Source organism: Arvicola amphibius, chromosome 2 (assembly GCF_903992535.2).
Source record: "Arvicola amphibius chromosome 2, mArvAmp1.2, whole genome shotgun sequence".
Lineage (NCBI taxonomy): Eukaryota > Metazoa > Chordata > Mammalia > Rodentia > Cricetidae > Arvicola > Arvicola amphibius.
This window is the reverse complement of record NC_052048.2, coordinates 26531574-26552591: the sequence shown is the minus strand read 5'-3', so window position 1 is coordinate 26552591 and position 21018 is coordinate 26531574. Positions and strand designations below refer to the sequence as shown.

The window sequence follows — 21018 nt, the reverse complement described above, 5'->3', positions numbered from 1 at the left end:
AAGAAGGAGGAGGAGGAGGAGGAGGAGGAGGAGGAGGAGGAGGAGGAGGAGAAGACGAAGACGAAGACGAAGACGAAGACGAAGACGAAGACGAAGACGAAGACGAAGAAGAAGAAGAAGAAGAAGAAGAAGAAGAAGACAGGGAGAGAGGAAGATGTCAGGGAGATGCTAGGGGCCATCCAGAAAGACAGACACAGAGGAAGCAGAAAACCAGGACATACAGAATGAAAGAAAGGTAAAATGTCCCAAGGCAAAACATAGATGAATAGAAACAGGTTAAATTAAGTTATAAGAGCTAGTGGGACAAGCATAAGCTAAGCCGAACTTTCATAATTAACAAGCCTCCGTGTCTTTATTTGGGAGCTGGTTGGCAGCCTAAAGAAAATGCCAACTACAGTGAGCTGGTGCCCAGCAACACCAAGGGTAGTGGAAGGCTGAGCTCAGGTCTTTCCGTTCTGGACCCAAGTTCTCACTGAAGGATTTGAGGGTCAAACAAAGTAAATGGGATGAGCTAGGCATGGTGGCGCATACTTACCGTCCTATCTACTTAGAACATGGAAGCAGAAGGATGCTTGGGTAACAATGATCCTACCTCAGGAAAAAAATGGGGTGAAGGTAAATGTTATAACCTATCAAGACTGATTAGAGGTCCCTTTCTCACCACTAGAGTCTCCAAGTGGGTGAGTCTTTCCTGCGCCCCCTTTTCTCAGGCTGCCTGGAAAGGATGAAGCCTGTACAGTTTCTCTCTGTAGACCTACCCCTTCACTTTCTTTTGGGTGCTCTATTCCCAGGGTCTCATGTGGGGTGGCAAGAATCTGGGCGTGGTCATGCTGCCGATCTGCTACTTCCAACATTAGACCTTCCTGCCAAGAGAAACTTATCATAATGTGGCTGGCACATGCCCACAGGCTCTAGAGCTGATGTCTGTCATCTCTGTCACATGCCCCCACCCTCGTTATCTCCCTATTGGCTCCTTCATGGCCTATCCTCTGTTGTCTCCTCAGTTCTCCTGGCAGGACTTTGTCAAAGCACACTGTGGGCATGAATCACCTTGCCCTTCAAGGGTGCCCTCTTATAACTCAACCCCAGCACTCCCAGCAGGGCTAATCAGACATCCACAGAGAGGCCAGGTGTCTCTGAGCAGGACCCACCTCTCCCATGATCGCAGAAAACCAAGAGACCCCCAACTCTGTTGTCATTTGTCAGATGAAAGCAAAGAGAGGTGGCATGAAGCAGTGATCTGGGCATGGAGGTGTGTGGATTCTGCCACCCCTCTGAGCGGGGAGTAGGAAGAGAGGTCAGCACCCAGAGAGTGCTAAGGAGGAAGGAAGAGCTGATCCTTCCTCTTGCTTCACCCTGCCCTGGGTAAAGCCAGAGCTACCCTCAGCTGAGTTCACTGGGCTCTCTCAGGCTTGTCTCAAGCTTGTCTGGGTAGGATCGGGGATGGGGCAACGAGAGCATGGAAGCAAGAGGCTTGCCACACCTGAAAACCAGTCTGGGATGGAGAAGGATGCATGGGTACCAGATCTTCCAAGTCCACCCAGGTAGAGAGCACTCTGATTGCTGAATGGCTTCTGTTGCTTTTGTGAGGGAGCACCATGGGGTCAGCATCTATGGTGCCCAGGGCTCAACCCAGGCAGGAGCCAGGCATCAAGCCACAGAGTGGAGAAGGAGATAGCCTGTGCAGTAGGGGGCACAAAGACAGAGACAGAGCCCATGCAATATGGGCACAGGAGCCAAACCAGAGCCAGAGATGGGAGGAGATAGAGCCTGTGTGGTGTGAGTCCTACAACCAGAGCCACAAGGAAGGGGGACGGGGAAGAGCACAGCAGATAGAGACAAAGAGATGACTGAAGAAGAGAGGAGAGAACAAAAGGAAAACACACAAGAGAAGAAGGGGTGGACAGAGGAGGGCAGAGAGAGACAGAAAAAGTCAGGGAGAGATGACTGTGTAAAGTGTGTATTCAGTAACACACTTGGGAGCAGATGGTGAATGAACACAATGTATCCTCTCACCCCAGAGTGGGACCCTTATAAAACCACCGAAGAGGGCTGTGGGCTCAGCTGGGCCAACACTGACTAAAAGTCCCGGCTTCTCCAAGGTCCAGGCCTGACTCATTAGTCTATCTCTGCTCCTCCCTCCCTCTGTTGTGGGCTCCTGAACACTCCCTTCCCCGGTTTTGTGTCTCTTCAGAAGCCCCTCTCCACATCCCTCTGCCTCCAGAGCTCTGGGCCAGGTCTCTCCCCTAGATGGTGGAAGTAGGTGCAAGGCTCTGTGGGGGAGGCAGGAAAGGAAGGGGCGGCTGGGGGGGAAGGGCTCTGCCCAGTCAAGCACAATGGCCTAGTTTTCAGCCCTCTACTCAGGTGACACGCACCCTGCCAGCTCACCGGTTCACTGGCTCGGGACGGTGGCTAAGAGCTCCAGTAATAAGCCGAGAGTCTGAGACCAGGAGCGGTTCCGGAGAAGCAGTCGGGCGAAATGTGGTTCCCAACCCAAGATAGGAGTGGGAGGATGGCCACGGAGCCAGAGCGCCTCTCCTTCAGCATCTTCTAGCCTGTCCTGAGAGCCCTGAGCTGGGATGGAGAAGGTGTTAGCTAAATGCAGCTCTCTGGACCTCGTCCAGATCCAGTGAGTTAGAACATTTGGACGCTGGCCTAGGAGCCTGCATTCTTTATCAACTCTCTGCGTGGTGTTTAAGATGTGGAAACCAGGGGCGGTGGAGCTGAAGCAAAGGGTAGGGGGAAGCTCAGCCCATTTATTGGAAGCTTTTGCAGTGGGAGTCTAGCCATCACCAAGCCCCAGGGAGCTGCCTTTCCAGGGAGAGGTGCCTTTGTCCTCCCAGACTATCAGAGCTACTCTGTGTGGGGTAGTAAGGGACAGAGAGGGGCTGGAACTATGGATAGACACAGCATCTCCCACTCCCACCCACCTCCCTGGGATGCACCTCGGGGCATCAGAGATTTGTTTTTTTATTTTTATTTTAGTTTTTATGTGCATGAGTATTTTGCCTGCATGTAAGGGCAATATATTTATGCAATTCCCTCAGAAGTCAGAAGAAGGCATCATATCCCCCTGGAGCTAGAGTTACTGGCTGTTGTCAGCTGCCACATGGGTGCTGGAAACTAAACCCAGGTCTTCCGCAAGAGCAGTCAGTGCTCTTAACTACGGCGTCAGTGTTTGTGATAGCAGGTGCAGTTCCAGGACACTGACCTCCTGGAGAGAAATCCTAACATTTTCTGGCTACAAAGCCCCAGCCAGAAGGTAAAAGAAAGAGTTGAGACATGGGGAAGCCCTCACTCTTCCATAATAGTCACTTCTTATATAACTGTGGGTGAACCAAGGCCAACTCCTAGAACCTGCCCCACCCTCCTCTCAACCCTGATATTCCCTAAGCAGAGCACAGAAGCAGGGTGAGCTCACAGCCCACCTGTGACGGCACCATGGATATCCCCAACAGTGTCAAACAAGGATGTAGCTCTCTGGCTGGCTTGGAATTCATCTCCCTGTGATTAGCAGTGGCTATTCCACCTTCTACTGAGGGAGCCATTATTTGCTTTCCTGGTGAGGTCTGTGATCTCTTGGGGAAGGTGGCAGACTGTGCTGTCTCCCTGCAGTGTGCTCCGGTAGACAGTCATCTTCAGGATTGTCACCTGTGACCCTAATGAGATGGGTTCTTCAGTATAGATTTCGGCTGGCATCTCTGCATCCTTAACCTTCCTCGTTTTCTTTCTCCATACTTCTATTCTGTAGCATCTGCTAGAGCTTAAAATTCCCCTCCCCATCCTACTTGGTCACCCGGAATCCCTAAAGGGACCAGACTGTTGACCAGTTTACCAAATCTCCATGCTTCTGGGACCTAGAGCAGGTATCCTCCCCTCTCAGCACTGTGCCCTAACACTCTTTTTGGGTCTTCTCATCTCCCAGTTTTACACACAGGGTCTCTTGGGCACCCTGGCTGCTTGCCTAGTGCTGCCACAACTAGGAAAACAGATTTTCCCAGCTCAGGGACGCCTCTTTCTTCTGGGGCTTCCCCGTGTGCGTATACAGCTCCAGGACTCCAAGCATCAGTCAGGAGGCTCCCTCTGGACCCTGCGTATTGCAGGTTACTTTAGGGCTTGTTACATGTTCAGTGTGAGACATTTCCCACAATCCCATGTGCCTGAGCACCTAGGTCCCACCTGGTGGCACTGTTTTAGAGGTTATGGGACCCTTGGAGCCCAGGACCTAGCTGGCAGATATAAGCCCCCAGCAACACGCTTCTGACTCCCTCTCTACTTCCCGACCCCCCCCCGCAAGAAGTGAGGAGCTGTTGTCTCCCACTAGTGTTGCTGTGCATGGACCTTCCCCAGTCACTGTGCCTTCCCAGCTTTGATGGGCTGCACCCCAGTAACCAGGAACAAAAGTAAACTTCTCTCCCTTAAGTTACTTCTGTCAAGTGAGGAGAAGAGCAACTCATCATGTCTCACTAAGTATGTAACAAGCCTATGGTCTGGATCTCAGGAGCTATTAATTGCTACCTGCTACTTTTGTAACGTGTTCCTCGAAGGGACTGGCTCTGCGTGGGATCCCACAGACCTCACTCCAGGAACACCTCCCGGACAGGCCTGGCCGCCTTCCCTACCTCCTATGTTCCCTGTTTCTCAGTGATTAGTGCTAAAGTCGTTCTTCCTAACGGATTCTATCTCCTCCAGATTCACAGTGGGGGTCTGGGAAGTGGAGGACATTTGGACACATTAATACAGGCAGTAGCCATGGCTATGCAAGGAGCCTCTTGATTGCCAAAGGTGTCAGGGAGCATGGCTGATTTCCTTCCGGGTCAGAGTCCACCTGGTGTATACCCCACAGGAGGGTCCACACCCCCAGCTTCTTCTTTTCCCCTTTCTAGGCCTTCCCAGAGCTCCAGGAGTGACTGGCTGGTTGGCTTGCTTTCAACACATGTGCTAAATGGCTCCTAAGTTCAAGACTGGGCAAGGACCTGCTGCAAGTGGCTAGCAACACAAACAGCCTCTGTTCTGGAATGAGATGCTGGTTAGTTTTATGTCAACTTGATGTAAAATGAGCTACAGTCATTTGGAAGGAGGTAACCTCAACTGAGAAAATGCCCCCACTGATTAGACTGTGGGCAAGTCTATAATGCATATTTTTTGATTGATGCTTAATTTGGGAAAGACAAGCTCACCATGGAAGGTGTCATCCCTGGACTGGTGGCTATAAAGTAGCAGACTGAGCAAGCTACGAGGAGCAAAGTCAATAAGCAACACTCCTCCATGGCCTCTTCATCAGCTCCTGCCTCCAGGCTCCTGCCCTATTTGAGTTCCTGCCCTCGTTTTTCTCAGTGATGGACTGTAATGAGGAACTGGAAGCAGAAATAAACCCTTTCCTTCACAAGTTTCTCTTTTGGCTATGGTTTTTATCACAGCAATAGAAATCCTAACAGCGACAGGGAGCCGTGCTCTGAAAGCAGAGTGAAACTCTTCTTTATAGCAGGGTGTAGTGGCAAACACTTATAATCCCAGGACTTAGGAGGCTGGGGCAGGAGGATCATATGGTCAAGGGCAGCTTGGGCTCTCACCTTCCATCCTCTGAAATTCTTTATAATCATTACAGGTTCTATGTGGAGAAAGGACATGTTCCGCACAAAGACGAAGAAGACATATTTTGTGTTGCTGTGCCCATAAAGAACTCATAGGGGACATGCAATTTCAGTTGAGAGCGGAAAAACGAATTGCATTGTTGAGAAGTAGGTAGGCTAAGGAGGCTGATGTATATACCAAGGTCCGGTGGTAGACAAGAATTCCAAGGATCTAGAAAATGCAATGCAGACAGGAAGAGAACCTGGAGAACACAGAGGCCTGGGGCAGATAGGACCTTGACCTGCCAGAGATTTGCCAGCCATGAGGATTCTAGAGTTTATCCTCAACTCAGCAAGAAACAACAGGAAGGTAGACGCAGCGGAGTGATATGATCCAGTTTCCTTGAAGATTATTATGGTTTCTGGGGAGAATAAATGAAAGGGAGGGAGCCTAGTCAAGATGCTATTGCAGGGGTCCAAGCCAGATGTGTTGGGGCTGAGTCCGGGTCGAAGCAGAGGAGGGTGAATGCAGGGTGCAGCTCAGAGGAATCTGGAACGGAAGGACGGAGCGGGAATGGGAGCTATGGAGAAGGCTGGTCCATGATGAGTCTCTAGCTCATTGTGAACCTGGGCCAGTACTTAAGTGAGCATGAGACTAGATTGAGGCTTCAGCTTGGCCCGCTAAGTGTGAAAGGTTGTGTTGAGTTGCTCGTTCTCCTATACTAACTTATACCTGCCCTCCAGAACCAGGAGCAGAACCCAGAGCCTTACACACACTGGGTAACAACTCTAGCCCACAGCCCCATAAACCATTATTAAGACCCAGTGTGCGTCTCTTTTAGTTTACAAATGAAAGCCTTGTGTTGATGCCTCCCTGCTCTTTGGTCACTCCCTTTGTCTCTGCTTTTGTTTGGAGCCAAACTCCGAGAAGACATCCCTGTTGGTGCCATCTTGCTTCCTCACTTCTCCCAGGCTCCAGCCCAGTGTATGTTCTCACCCTTTCTTATCAAGGCAACCCCTGGTCACCATGTCACCAGGTTCAATAGACTCTAGTTGTCATCCCAACAGGTATGGGGAGCACTGCCTTTTCCTGGGGTGACCCCTTTCTCTTTCTAGGTGCTCTTCTTCTACTTGACCTCTGACTTAGAGGTGGCCCCCAGGCCTTCCTCCCTGGCTTAAAACCCTTCCTTAGGTGACCTCGCTGATTCCAGTGGCTCTAATTGCTACCGTAGCTGAGCGTTTACCAAGGGTTTCTCTCACTCTGCGTGCTCTTATTGCTGGGTCTCTATGGCTTATTGCCACTGCTTATAAAAAGCCACTGATAGCTGGGGAGTGAGCAAGAGCATCACCATTGCTTCCACATTCCACAGGAGTATGAGTGGCATACTTTTTTTTAATATATATAGTTGAGTCATTTGAGGTCTGAACATCCTTATTGGGTGACATTCATGAGAATGTAGGATGTGTTGACTTCTCTTGCATAGATACCAGGTTATGAGTCTTTTGTTTTACCTGACATTTAACAATTTGACTTGTGTAAGTGAATATTTGACAATTTCTAGTTCGATCAGTTCTGCAGATAAGACATCCTTAGGTGCAGCATATATCTCCGTTTTAAACTGAAAAAATATATATATATACATATATATATGTATATATATATATATACATATATACATGTATCAGGAATTACCTACTCCAATGCTATGAGCTCAGGACACAGCACAGTTAGTTATATGTAAGGATGAGTGTCCTTAATCCTCAGCCCTCAGGAGGCCACTCACGGTGGGTGACACAGCTCTATGCTCTCCTCCCACACCTGCCACAGGCTCCGGGATCCACCTACTTCCCTCCCCCATGCAGCCAGGGTTGTGGCTATGGGCTTGGTCCTTTCTTACCTTCTACCTTCAAATCATCTTTAAGAACCATCCTTCCAGGATGCTTGCCTGATCTGTACTGGCTCTTCTGCTTGCTTTTCTTCAGAGCCTTTCACATACATCCCTGTGTGAAGGTCTAATTCCTAGCAAAGCTAGCAGGCCCTTAGCACCCTCTGCTCCCCTCTCCCCTCTTCCTCCTGCAGTCTTGCTTTCATGCCATCTAATCCCAACTTTGAAAATCCTCTGGTCTTCCAGGCTTCCATGGTTTTCTGGACCTGGCTTCTGTCTATTTAAAAATTTCTTGCATGGTCGGAACATGTTGTTTTTTTTTCCGGTCTGCTTTGGGATAGGCAAAATGGTCTCACCTTTGCTCCCTAGGGTGTACATGAACCCAGTAACTTTTGTAGGAAGAGTGAGGAGTGAGAGATTGAATGAAACAGGACTCTGCTCTTGAAGGTCAGCTGGAAAAGCTCAAGAGCCCTTGGACATTCTACCCAGGGACCTAGGATCACTTAGTCTCCTTTGCCAAGATGATCTGGAACTGACCCCAGACCTCTGCCAGGGAGATGTTCTGGAGGGTTGCAGACGCTGGGTGGCGAAGCAGCAGGGCCACACAGACTTGCTTCCTCCACCCGCAGAAGGAAGGGAGTGCGTGATGAGAGCCAGGGTGTGCGGACATGTGTGGCTTTCAGGAGTCTGTCTGAACCTGCCTAATGGATCAGCCAGTGAATCAGGGGTGAGGGTGGGAAGAGAGGGTTTGCTTAGGCCTTCTCCTTTCCTGCAGGTCTCGAGGGGGTGGGGTGGCTGCAAACCTCAGAAGGGCCGCATCTGTGTGAACAGGTATACTCTCACATCAGCCTGCTTCTTAACACTGATCTGCTCACCCAATCAATTTGTGTTGTGGGAAATGAAGCATCCTACACAACTCTGATCAAAACGAATTGCGTCATCTTGGAATCTTTTTTTTCCCCCTTTTAAAGGAGAACAAGACAGTGTCTGGCAGACAAAGGAACTGGTTGGGAGCTGAAAATAGGTAATAGCAACAGCAGGGATTTTTTAATTGGCCAGAAGAGATGGTAAAGATTGTCAGCGCAGCCCAGCTGCGGCCTGGGAAGAAGCAAGTAGCTGCGCTTCAGGGGACAGGGCCACGGGATGCAGGAACCCTGCTTTTCTTCTGCAGTGCTTGGCTTACACAATTTAATTAAAAATATTCTCATCCGCTGCAGGGTTATTTTTTTCTACTCAGAACTCATACATGCTCTATAAAGGTTAAGGCCTTTTAGGAAAGTAAATGGGGTCAAGGAAACAGAGTGAGAGGATGCTGACTCAGGGGGACCTTCTGGTGTTCCTGAGATGGCACTGGGACACAAAGGTCTTCTCTGAGGCCACCTCCAAAGGGATGCCCGCCAGACGCAGCCTGAGGACTCAGGAATCAAGAGTACTCAGTTGTAACTACCCAGACCAATGAGAAGTCATTGCGGATGCCAGAACAGATTTCTCTCTTGCTGGACTTGATGGCCTCCCGGTGAGCAGGGGTCATGAAACCCAAAGACATCTCAGAATCCACTGGTGCTCTTACTGATCCTGGATTACTGGGACCCACCCCTGAGGGTCTCATTCAGTGGTCCTAGAGCAGTGACAGAGACAGCATCAACCAGAGGGCTTCTAGGTGATGCTGATGTTGCCAGTAGCATCAACCAGAGGGCTTCTAGGTGATGCTGATGTTGCCAGTCAGGGCACCACACTTTGAGAGGCAGGACTGTGTGCTGTAACAATATCGGGCATGGGAAGAGGCCAGTCTTTGGGCTGGAGTCTTGTTCCTGCTATGCAGTCTGGCTCAAGTCACTAAGCCCCTGTATACCTCACTTCCCTCCTCTACAGAACAAACACATGCCTGTCACATCTTCTGGACAGAGCTGGTGTGAGTCTTATGAAGACAATGTAGGCAAAGGGCCTGGTGGAGCAGGACTTAGTAAGTAGTAGCTTTCCTTGTTTCTGGAGATCAAGCCCATGTTGACATGCTAGGAAAAGGAGCGGATTCCAAGTCCCCCTTAGTGGAGGTGTTGAGACTACCCCTTCCTACACCAGCAGCTGACTGCCCGAATGTCAGCTATGTGCAAGTGCTTTAACACACACAGCAAACAAGAAACTGGATCTAGTGCAGACCTCTTGAGACTTGGGAATCGTATTCTCTGCCCTGCTCTTTCCCAGATGAGAGAATCAGAGCCCAGGAAATTGAGTAGAGGGGATGGAGTTGTACCTGATTCCGCTCAACTTCCTTGCCACCGGCCAGTGAACAAGCCATTTCTTCTCTCTAGATCCCTGTTCTACCTCGGCAAGATGAGGACTGCGCTATAGCTGAGTGCCCACAGGGTTTTCCAGGGCTGCAATTCAGAAGCAGAGGTGGATGAGAACCCTGAACGCAGCAGACCAATCTTCTCACTGGGTTGGGCATAGACATTGGTGTGTTGCGGGATTATGGGCTCATTCTACCCTGCTGGAGGTCTCAGCCATCTATGAGCTATATGGCTGAGGGGAAGCTCCCTAACCTCTCTGTTCCTTAGCTTCTGCATTATTAGAAATAAACACTCCCACAGCCGTTGCTGAGGTGGAACAAGGCATTGCATGGGAGATTCCTGGAGTCATGCCCATGCGCAGGCGAATCCTGGATGCCAGAAACAGTGCGTGATCTTTATCAGGCTTCATAGCCACTGTTCTAGAGTTCCTCGGGCCATGCTGACTCCTTGAAGTCCCTCCTAGAAGTCTCCTGGTAGAGAGGCTGATTGGCACGGAAATGACCCCTCCAGAGCTAGGGCCCTGAGAGATCAGGAGGGGGTGGGAGTTAGAAATATCCATTTGTGTAAATTCCCAATGTGTATACCAGAGGGAGCCTCAAGCCCGGAGATCTTCACCCTGTCTTTGGGGATCCCAAAGTCTCCAGTTCAGGGAGCAAGGGACTCCTCAGCTTTCATGACCATTTACTCTTCGACAGCATCCTTATCCACGTCAGGGATAGGGTGGGATGCCTAGAGAGGTAAAAGGTCAAATCTGAAAGGATACCACTGCTTTGTTTTTTTTCTCTCACGGTGCCAGGACTCGAACCTGGGACTTTATACATGCTAAGTGCCTTACCATTAGGTTATGTATTATCCCCAGACAATACTTTAAAAAGAGACATCCGTTCGCACCTCTGGTTGCTAGCAGAGAATTTTTCGAAGCTGTGGAAATAGCACTGAGTCTTTCTACACGGTTCTTTCTCTCCCTTCCTCCAGACCCTGGAAGGGTCTTCCAGGGCCCCAGCCTCACTTTCCTCTCCTCAAGGGAATTCCTCAGGCATGACGTCTGCTCTGAAATTATACACAGTGCAGCGGGCAAGATGTTCTCAAAAGATTTCTTGCTAGCCAGAAAGGAAGGCCACAGCCTTACAAACTGCCACATATGACAGACAATCTGTCTTCATTTCACAATATCCTGGGAAGAACAAGTCTGTTACACTTTGGCCAACACATGCTGGTGGGAATGGAGTCGTGAAAACCTGACTCCAACATCAAATGCGAATTAATGAGTCCCAGAACTTCACAAAGGACTGAGAAAACTAGGAGAAGGAAGGAACATGCCAGAAAGTTCCTGCTGGCAGCTTAATCCTAAAGCTTCCATTCAAATTGAAATGATAGACATGGGTGTCCTCCCTGTGCCTATGATTCACGTCGGAAAGAATCATCCACGCTAGAAGAGAGACCATTCACAGCTGGCGCAGAAGATTTTCTCATCCGCCGGCCTTCAAACCTGCTGGAGCGAACACTTTAGGAAGGAAATAGAGCAGAGCTAAATTCCCGGCCATGTGAAAACCATGGGTGGGTGTGGTGGGGGAGGGGTGCAGCTAGCCCTAAAAGATCCTAACCCTGCCCTGGCTCCTATGTATACCTGAGCTTGCAAGGTGTCTCTTCTCTACATTCAGAAGGGATGCCTTCAGGATATGGGGTAGTTCCCCATAGAAGTAGCCACTCTCTCCCTGGCAAATCCAAGCAAGCAGACACCAAATCTGGTGAGCAGACATCAAACCAGAACAGGCACAGCCTGTTTTCTGCACTGAAAAAGCGGCAGAGAGGTTCTGTTGCCTCTCGGTTTTAGGTAGGATAAATAAAAATGGAAAGAGCTACCATTTACAGAAACTTCCTGAGTCTCAGGCGATTCAACTTGTCAACTTTTGCTTTAAAAAGGTAATCTGTGGGGTGGTGGTGGCGCACGCCTTTAATCCCAGCATTCAGAAGGCAGAAGCAGGTGGATCTCTGTGAGTTCAAGGCCAGCATGGTCTATGGTCTACAGAGTGAATTCCAGGACAATTAGGGTTACACAGAGAAACCCTGTCTCAAAAAACATGTAATTCAGTAGATACTATGACTTTTACATAACAAGATGGACATCTAAAACAAATAGCAACATTCTAAAGTGGATGTGGCCCTTAGGTACTTTTTATTCTTATTTATAAGCCTAGTAGAAGTTATTCTATATATTGTTACTTTTTATAAAAGGTTACTTTTCTTGCAATGTGACCAAATACCTGGCAAGAATCAATTTAAGGTAGGAAGAATTTAATTTGGTTTGCAGTTTGAGGGAACAGAGTCCACTATGGTAAGGAATGGTAGTGGGCAGGCTGGTGGTAATGGGAGCATCAGGCCTCTTATCTTACTGGATCAGGAAACAGAGAGCATGGGCTGGAATAAGAACCCGGCTATAACCAACTAGTTCTGCCCTTAGAGCCCTGTGTCTTCCAGCTAGGCTCCATGCCCGAGAGATTTTACAAAACAGCACTGTGTGAGATGGGAATCATGTTCAAACATGTAAGCCTGCAGAAGACATTTCACATCCAGACCATCACGCCTCCATTAGGTGCCCTTTTTAAATGCCAAATGCATTCAGTATAATCCTTAGAGTCACCACAGTCTCACAGTTCCAACACTGCTCAAAATCCCAAATTCCACAATCTCTTCTGAGATTCAAGACAGTATCTTATTTGTGAACCCCTGTAAAAATCCAAAGATAAGTTTTATATTTCTGACATTAAATGGTACTGAGTAAACACACCAGTTTCAAAGGGAGGCATGAGAGGATGGCAAGGAAGGGCTGGACCAAAGCAAGACTGAAGCTCAACAAGGCAAATCCCAACCCTTGTACCTTCCCGCCTTGCATCCAGGGCTCATGGTGACGTCACAACAGTGTCTGTTGTATTTGCAGTGACATGATAAGAATGTCATACTCTAATGCTCTATGGCCTTGAACCCAGAATCCATTATTTCTGAATCCAGTGTCACTCAAAACTTTAGAATCTGTGTAGGATGTTTTGACAGAATGGCTTCTAGTCCGTTCCTAACAGAGTCCTTGGTCACTTCTACAGTCCTGGGGTCTGGACCTTCATTGTCTGTGCTTCAGTCAACATTTGTTCTTCCAAACTCTAACCGTAACAGTTTACGCGGCTCTCCTTACAGCCTTCTAAGACTTCTCTAGCCTACAACTCCAAACTCGTCCATAGTCTTTCTTTAACTAGGTCTTAAGGCCCAAGGTCTGTCTTATCAGAGCAATGGCCCCACTTCTCAGTACCAATTTTCTGTTTTAGCTATCTTCCTCATTGCTATGATCAAACACCCAATGGGAAACAACCTAAATGAGAATGGACTTCTTTTTCTAGTTCATGGTTTGAGGGGATGCAGTTCATCGTAGCTGGGGTAGCTTGGTCAGGAAGACTGAAGGTGGTGGGAATGCTGGGGAATCTGCTCACATCTCAGCAGATCAGAAGGCAGAGAGATCAGATCAGAACCAGGGTGGGTTTTATAATCATCTACCCTCCCCACCCTGGCCTTGTATCTGCCAACCGGACAGATAACAGAAGGTTCTCCAACTTTCTAAACCACCACCAGCGGGAGATCAGGCAGATGAGCATTGACACTTGACATTCAAACCACAACACATTCCTTTCTGCAACGTGTCTTCCACGAAAATGAGACCAGTGCTCAGAGACAGCTGTCAGCTACCAGAAACTCCAAGTGCCGCACTGGGATCAGGGCACTCGATGGTACAATCAGACCCGGGTAAGCATTTGAGGCAGCTTCTGCTCTGGCTCCCCAGCCTTTTGCTTTTTCCTCATAGTTCTGAATGTTGTCTCTAAAATAATAATTTCCCTCTGAGAGTCATTCCACCCCCGTCTTCCCTCCTGCGGCTGCTTCTTGGGAACTCTGTGGCTTGGCATGTCTCAGTCTCTGAGGGTATGGGGGGGATTTATGTCCTTTTGTTTGGCAGACAGCTATGTACATAGATGTGACTTGCTGAATGTCCTCAAGCGGGGGCAGGGGAGCCATAGAGTACCCCATCAGAGCCTTCCCAACCTGTGCAAAGCAGCACCGGACAGCTGTTACTGCCTGTGCTCTGTCCAATGGAAGAAAGGAGGAGGTAGAACTTTATTTAATGTTCCAGGGTGGGTGGCTGGGGTGGCAGGGAGAGAGAGACCAATGCTCCCAGAGTCCTGGCTCTATTCTCCATGTGCTTTTGGCTTTTTGCAGGAAGGAACAACTCTGTCTCAGGCACAAACTAGGTGTTTATGAACTTGGTGCATAGGACTCTGTCCTGCGGAGCTGAGTCAGTCCAGGGACTGAGTGTGTCTGAGGTCAGATCCTGAGGTTCTGGGCTGCAGAATAAAGTGTGGGACATAAGGTATCTGTGGGGGTAGCATCACGCCTGTGCTCCATACTCCACTCTTCTTCCCACATCCAGGATGTCAGCGAGAAAGCCTCTGTCTTCCTCTTGCCCTTCTAAATTCTACTCTCATCCCTCCCCATCAACATCCAGGTGTGTGAGTTCCCTGAGACTAGGAGCCATGCTTATTCCCACAGACAAATACAGAACGCCCAGTCCAGGTCCACTCTTAACACAGAATCCTCACTCAGTGTTTGTTGAATGAATAACCGTGGTCATCCCACTCTTCCCTGAAGCCCCAGCACTGCCCTCAAGCCCAAAGGCAACTCGGGGACTCTCTGGCAGGATGACAAAGCATGCACCCCCTTTTAGGGCACATGATTCTCTTTCCTAAACCAGTCACCAACCAGTAAGTGTACCAAGGAATTGGAAAGATGACAGATGTCACAGGACTCAGAGGCGCTTGTGAGATCATGCAGCCCAAATTTCTCATCTTACAGATGAGGAAATGGGACTTAAACAGACGCCTTTCCCATACTACCAGCACCCAGGAGCAGAGACAGTCAATTTGTAAAATCTACCCATCAGCCACCTCTCACCAGAAATGCTAGCTGATGTGGGTCCAGCTCAAGCCTGGGTTCCTTGGTTGCCAGATTAATCCTTGGCCCGGTCTTCTGCAGCACAGGCCACAGCAGCAGGCCCAGGTCTGTCTCATCCACCCCTATCACGCCAGGTCACCTGGGAAGTGTGACAGCCGGTGTGACACTGTATCGTTCAGCACAAAACCCTCGTCCTGGATGCTCCAGATCTAATGTGGGCTTGGTAGTAGAATGCTGGCCCGGTCGCATGGGGATGGGGGTGGCAGAAGAAAATAGACAAAGCCCGTAAGGAGAGCAGGGTCACTTTTGTCTCCCCAGTGGAGAGAGAGACAAATCACCTGAGAGTGTGAGCCAGCTGGACAGAAGGAAGTTAGTTAGTGGAAAATGGGAAGTTAATGGAAGGAGAGGAAAGAGACAGTAGGCAAAAGATAGGACGTGGCAGAACATGGGGTCTTTCTCCTCCCCTTGCGTTGCGTGGCATGTTCTGGGTACCTGTATCATTTCCTGAGCATCATTTCAGGACACATCACCTAACAGGGCTGCCAGGACAGGGAAAGGAGAGCTGAAGGGAGGAGAAGAAAAGACAGCGAATGGGAATGCTGGAGCCGATTAGTTTTCACTATTCTTTTAGGTGTGCAATCTCAGGCCCCAGCCCCAGTCTCCAGAGAGGAAAGGGTAGGGCACAAGAAAGAGGAGGACAGGCTTTCCCGGGGGCCTAGAGTAGAACTTAGGGACCCTCTTTACCTTTCCCAGGGGAGAGGAGGCCCCAAGGCCCTGTTGTTCTTTTGCCAGAGAACTGCCACCCCTGTACTCTGGAGACAGAGCTTCGGAGCAGTGCAAAGCCCAGCATAGTTAAGGCAGTTCCTGAACACCTCACCTCAATCATTTACTGCAGTTATGGCATAGGCTCTTCAGTGGTAATTTTGTTGGTTAATTCATGTTTATGGACTCAGTATTTCCCTGTTTAATTACACTCATTTCAGCCCCGTTTTCTCCATGTTTTCCCTCTACTAATATGAAAACCCGCCCTGGCATGGGAATGTCCCAGGGGCTTCTGGGACGGGTGCTGAGAGAAAGAAGGTAGGCTAAGGGGCCATTACCCCCAGAAGTGGGTCTGAGCAGCACAATTCATTAATTATGATTTATATACCCTCCCCACTGTTTCTCATGCCCAAGGGTGTCCCTGGAGTGTCCAAAGGCTCCAGGCTCATCCTACCACCAAATGAACGATGCACCTATAGCCACTCAGCTGGCTATAGGAAGCTGGAGCAAGGATTCCCATCTTTAAAGAAACCATGAGAATCCTTGGGTCCAGGGATGTGAAAGGAGGGAGAGCGGGGGTGTGGGGTGTGTCATGCGCACTCACTCCAGCACGTCGCGGTTGAACTGTCTCTTGCTATTGCCCAGGAACTCTCCTATCATCTGGCGGCTCAGGCCTTTCCGCTGGAGGAGGAAGTGGGCCACGCCGATGGGAGTGTCAGGGATGAAGCCGCGTGAGATCAGGAACTGGATGCCCTTGTCCGGGTTTCTGCAGAGAGGTTGGAGTGGGGAGGAGAGAGGAAGCCAAGGCTGTTTGGAGCTGCTGTCCTGACTCCTCTACATCCTGGGAAACCTACTTCCCAGGGACTACTAGGGCTCTCCATGGGAGCAACTGTCTTATGGGGATGGGGTGGGGGGCGGGGACAGGAATGGGGCTTGAAGCGAGAAGAGGTCTGACTCAAGGAGAATCCGGAGCAAGTAGAGAGGCTCCCTTCTCTGTCCCTTCCCTAAGGCTCTGGACAGTCCCTAGAGCCCCCAGGGAGTGCAGGAGGTGCTTCCTCCAGCTTGCACCTCAGCTGCTCCTGGAGCTGGATCTCACTGGCTCTGAGGAGATAAATGAGCCTTAGAAACCTTTTCTCAAACGCTTGACATTTTCAGGACATCAAGCCTGTGGCTGCTTTCCTAGCAATTCATTTGTATTGTATTTTGCAAAGGTACCAGCCCATATACAGGGAGAGGGGATGGAACTGGTTCTTCACTAAGGATGGACTGGGAATCACTGTCTTGAAGGATGAGAGTATCTGATTTCATGTGCATCAGGTAGCAGCCTGATCTACAAAAGAATGGATGACTCTGGCCATGCCTAGGTTTACCTCCAAAGAGGTTGAGCAGTGTGCAACCTCCCTCCCTCTTGTGAGCCTGGTTGCTATTCTGTAAAATAGGAGGGTGTTCTCTATCTCTAGATGCTGCTGGGAGGATTGCAGGTGAGCTAGGAATGGCAGGACATGAGCATCTTGAGGTCAGGGGTCGTTTTACTCATCTATCCAGTACATGCCTGGCATGCAATAAATAATAGTTGTATGAATAAATGAGGGCAGGCAATGATTCCTGCCCCGGGGCAGAGCTAGGAGGGAATGGATGAGGAGGGTTAGTGAGTGTCTCATGAACTTTTTGTCTCACAGGGAGGGAGAGGTCTATTTCCTCTGTGTCACTGGGTGGCGTGTGTTCTTGTTGCATGGAGTCCTGTTTGGGACTCTGAGTTATGGCAGTCATTAATTTCCCTCCTTCCATTCCCTAATTCCTTTTCTATCCCACTTGGTTCTCATCCTTCCTGTCTTTCTTTCATCTTACCTATCCCTCTATCTCGTTAAAAATATTTAAAAATAAAATTTTATTGTGGGAGAGGGAATGCCTTCACAGGAGGTCAGAGGATGGTTCCGGGGAGACACCTTTCTCCTTCCACCTTTGTGGATGTTCTGGGAGGCAGAGCTCAGGTGCCAGGCTTGCACAGCAACCACCTTTACCTGAGCCTTTTCAGCAGGGACTCTATCTCATTTTCACACTGTCTCCCCCTCTCCACCACTTCCTCATTTTGGGACCCCAGTGTAATAACACTGTTTTCCTAACCCATTCTAGTCCTCAACGATGCCTGCGTGTGCTCAACCTGTATTTTCCCATTTTTCAAACCATTTCTTCATCTTAAAAAACAATTGTGAAAAACCTATGCTTGATGTGTTGGTCATCGGGAAAAATATAGTATGTACTTCTTAAACATTTCCTGGGAGCTCCGGCGAGGGGTTTCAGTCCAGGCACAAACTGCCATGAAGGACCCAGAAAAGATGCTGTCAGGACTTGGTACCCTGCAAGTTTCCCCTCGGTCCCTCCCTCCCGTCCTTCTGGGGACTCACATGTTGAAGAGGTTGAGGCCAATGCGGTAAAGTCGCTTGCGCAGGGTGTCAGTGGAGAGCGTGGGGGACCTGCAGCTGGCTGGGTTCTCGCAGTGGTAGCGCGGCAAACTTAGAATCACCGCCTGCAGGGCCTCCTTCGAGGCAGCGGCAGAAACCTCTGAGCCAGATTTGGCGGACTTGGTGGATGCGCTGCTACTGCTCAGCTGCTCAGAGTTGTCGCCCGCCTCGGTCCCTTTCCCTGCCTGCCCGGCCTCTTCCTCTTCCTCCGCTGCTTCCTCGGCCACTGCCTCCTCAACCATGGCCTCCGCAACCACCTGTTCATGTGCGCCCTGGGCTGGGCTCTCCACCGCTTCTAAGTTCTCACTGGGGGGTTCCTCCTGTTCCGAGGCTGGGGCTTCGGAGACCTCCTGAGCCGCGGCATCCCCCTGCTCCGTTTGGCCGGTCGCTGGCTCAGCTGTGGCCTGGGTGGTCTGTGCGCCCAGACAGTTGGCCACAGACAGGGCGGTGGAAGAGGAAACAGAGATGTTCTGGTTAGCGATCTGCACTGTGACATCCCGGAAAGCCATCATGAGGGTACTGCTGTGACCCTGCGGCAGGCCGCTGGCCTCATCTCCAGACCCTGGGCCACTTTCGGGCTCCCGCGCCTCGGCTTCCAGGCCTGGCTGTCCGGCACTCTGGTGCAGGGCCTGGTGGAGTTGGTACGCGCCACCCTCTTGCAATGAGCACATGGTCTTGAGACTCCAGGTGCTGAGGGCGTCGTCGATGGACTTGGCCAAGGACTGCACCTGTTCGGTGAAGGAGTCCTCCAGCTCGGTGAGCGACCCTGCGAAGGTAGGTGGCAGGGAGGGCGAGCGCCCCAGCGGCAGCCCCAGGAGTCCGCAGCCCTCCAGGAGCGCCTTCTCCGCCACAAGGCTCTCGGCTGTGGGCGCCCGCACTTTGCGCAGCGAGATCCGCCGGGGCAGGCGGCTTTCCAGGAGCGAGTTACGGATCTTCTCAAAGTTCTTGCTGAGCTGGTACTGGCGGAAAGCGGTTTGGATGGTGCACGCGGCGCGTCGGGATACCAAATGGCCCCCGTATTTGTGTTCTAGCATTTCAATCTGCAGCACGAACAGAGAAAACGGCTCAGTCAGGGAAGGTGGAAGTAGCATGGATTAGATCAGTACGGCCCACCACAGTCCCCGGTGCACAAGGTGGCTTTACTGGGAGCCCACATCAGAAGACTCCAGACCAGAGAAGCCTGATATGCCAAGACTCCTAGAGGCAAGATGGAGGATTACACTCAGGTTTGGGGAGGTGCCTTGTGGCAGTGGACAGAGGTGCTGGGATGGAAGTCCCATTTATCTAATCTCTTAATTATTAAAGAACGTTTACATCAGAGATGTATGTAGAAATATTTAGAAGTAAAATACATTTCCCGAATTTCTATTGAAATTATGTAAAATGCACTAGCTAGCATGATATTAATATTAAGAAAACATTAATAAAGACTGTTGTAGCTTGGTGATGGTTGTATGGGAGTTTATTATATTGTTGTTTTCTGCCTTGATGCATAATTAAAAATAATTAAAAATTAAAAATTAAACAATGATGTTAAGATCAGTCAATCAAACAAAAAACGAAACTCTCGGCCCTCACTTCAGTGCACTGGGGTGCTTCTGTTTCCCTGGGAGTACCAAAAGCATGGCATCTGGGTTTGATCATCTTTGCAAGGTCAGTCCCCGGTCCAGATTCGGGCACATGGGAAGTGGTCAATAAATGTGAACATTATGAGGACAATGGCCCAAGAGTAAGCTCCCCTTCAGGGAGCATGATTCAAATCACAGTTGTATCGATAGGAGCTGTGTAGCAAGGGCCTCACCTGAGCATCGCTCCTGGCATCCCCGTGTTCAGGGTTTTGCCTCACTTCCTTCAGCTCTGCCCTCCATCTCTGACCCCCGAACCCCAGCCTCACTTAGGTTGCTATGTTTTTGCTTTCTCTACTTTATCAAAACTTCTCAAGAAAGGACTAGGGGGACATTCCCCCTGTACCGCCCCCCCCCACCCCTGGAAGTGACTGACCATTGAACCACGTTCCTTGGAGAGCTTTGACTTTAGCCAAAGGGCCAGGCTAAAACTAAGAAGATGGGCTTAATTAGTATTGTGGGCTCCTCGGGAAAGCCCCTTGAATCTGTAGGAGTGAAAATGTGTACCCTGTCTCTGAAATTATGCCCTTCACTTATCCTTACCCTCCGCTTGCACACACTCCTTCGGGAGCTAAAAATCTGGATGAATGGACAGAGAGTAGGAGAGTCGCTCTGGTACTGACATTCCCACGTTCTCTGGGAATCTGGATGGGGGTGGGGCTGGGGGGTGAAAGGTGGGTTTGCCATCCATGAAGCAGATGGAAAGGCAAGTCCCTCCCTCACTACAGCACTGTAACCCCCTTCCTGATCTACTCAGCCCACCAACGGCTGTGTCTGAGAAGGTGCAGGCTCTAAGCATCAGGAGGAAGTACTCCAGTGACATGGGATCCCTGTGTTACAGGGGAGTCTTCAAGGCGATTTTTAAAAGCATATCAGAATGGACTTGGGGATGTAGCTCAGTGGCAGAGGCCTTGTCTAACTTGTGTAAGGCCATGGGTGTCATCCCCAATCCAGTTTTAGAATGACTCATACCAAGTATGTTGTCTATCAAATTACCAAACACATAGCAGGTTAAAATAACACATGCTTATTTTCTCAGGTTCTTTACATCAGTAATCTGGACACAGTTCAACTGGGTTCTCTGGGTAGGGCAGTTCCGTCAGAGGACCTGCCCGCCTGGGGCAAAGCTGCATCCCTGTTCTAGGCCTCAGTAGACATGCTAGAGTTCAGCCCTGAGAACCCACAAAGCCATGATCTTCTTTTCTGCCTAGTATGATTGATGCCTGCAAGAGCCGGAGCAGATCCCCTGGGGCAGAGAGCGAGGTTTCTTAGAGGTACCCGTGGAGCTACGTAGAGAAACCAAGTAGCTACCTTCCAGCTGTGTGGTAGGCGGAATTCCAAGATGGTCCCAATGAGTCCTCAGCCTGTGGTCTATAATTCTCCCCCTTTGAATTTGCGCTGGTCTTATTAATGTGATAGACATTATCCTTATG

General features: G+C 49.9%; 1 protein-coding gene across 2 annotated transcripts in view; it reads right to left on the bottom strand.

Annotated features, from left to right (window-relative positions):
* The window catches only part of Iqsec3 (IQ motif and Sec7 domain ArfGEF 3), a 99263-nt gene that overhangs the window by 16226 nt on the left and 62019 nt on the right, over positions 1–21018 (bottom strand). Inside the window, exons 4-5 of one of the 2 annotated variants that reach the window (XM_038320181.1) lie at positions 17904–19000; positions 16103–16264 (exon numbers count right to left, since the gene is read on the bottom strand). In XM_038320181.1, the coding sequence (XP_038176109.1) occupies positions 16103–16264; positions 17904–19000 (1259 nt within the window). Of the gene's footprint in view, positions 1–16102; positions 16265–17903; positions 19001–21018 lie in introns of those variants that run through there. The other variant, XM_038320182.1, reaches the window with a different exon arrangement.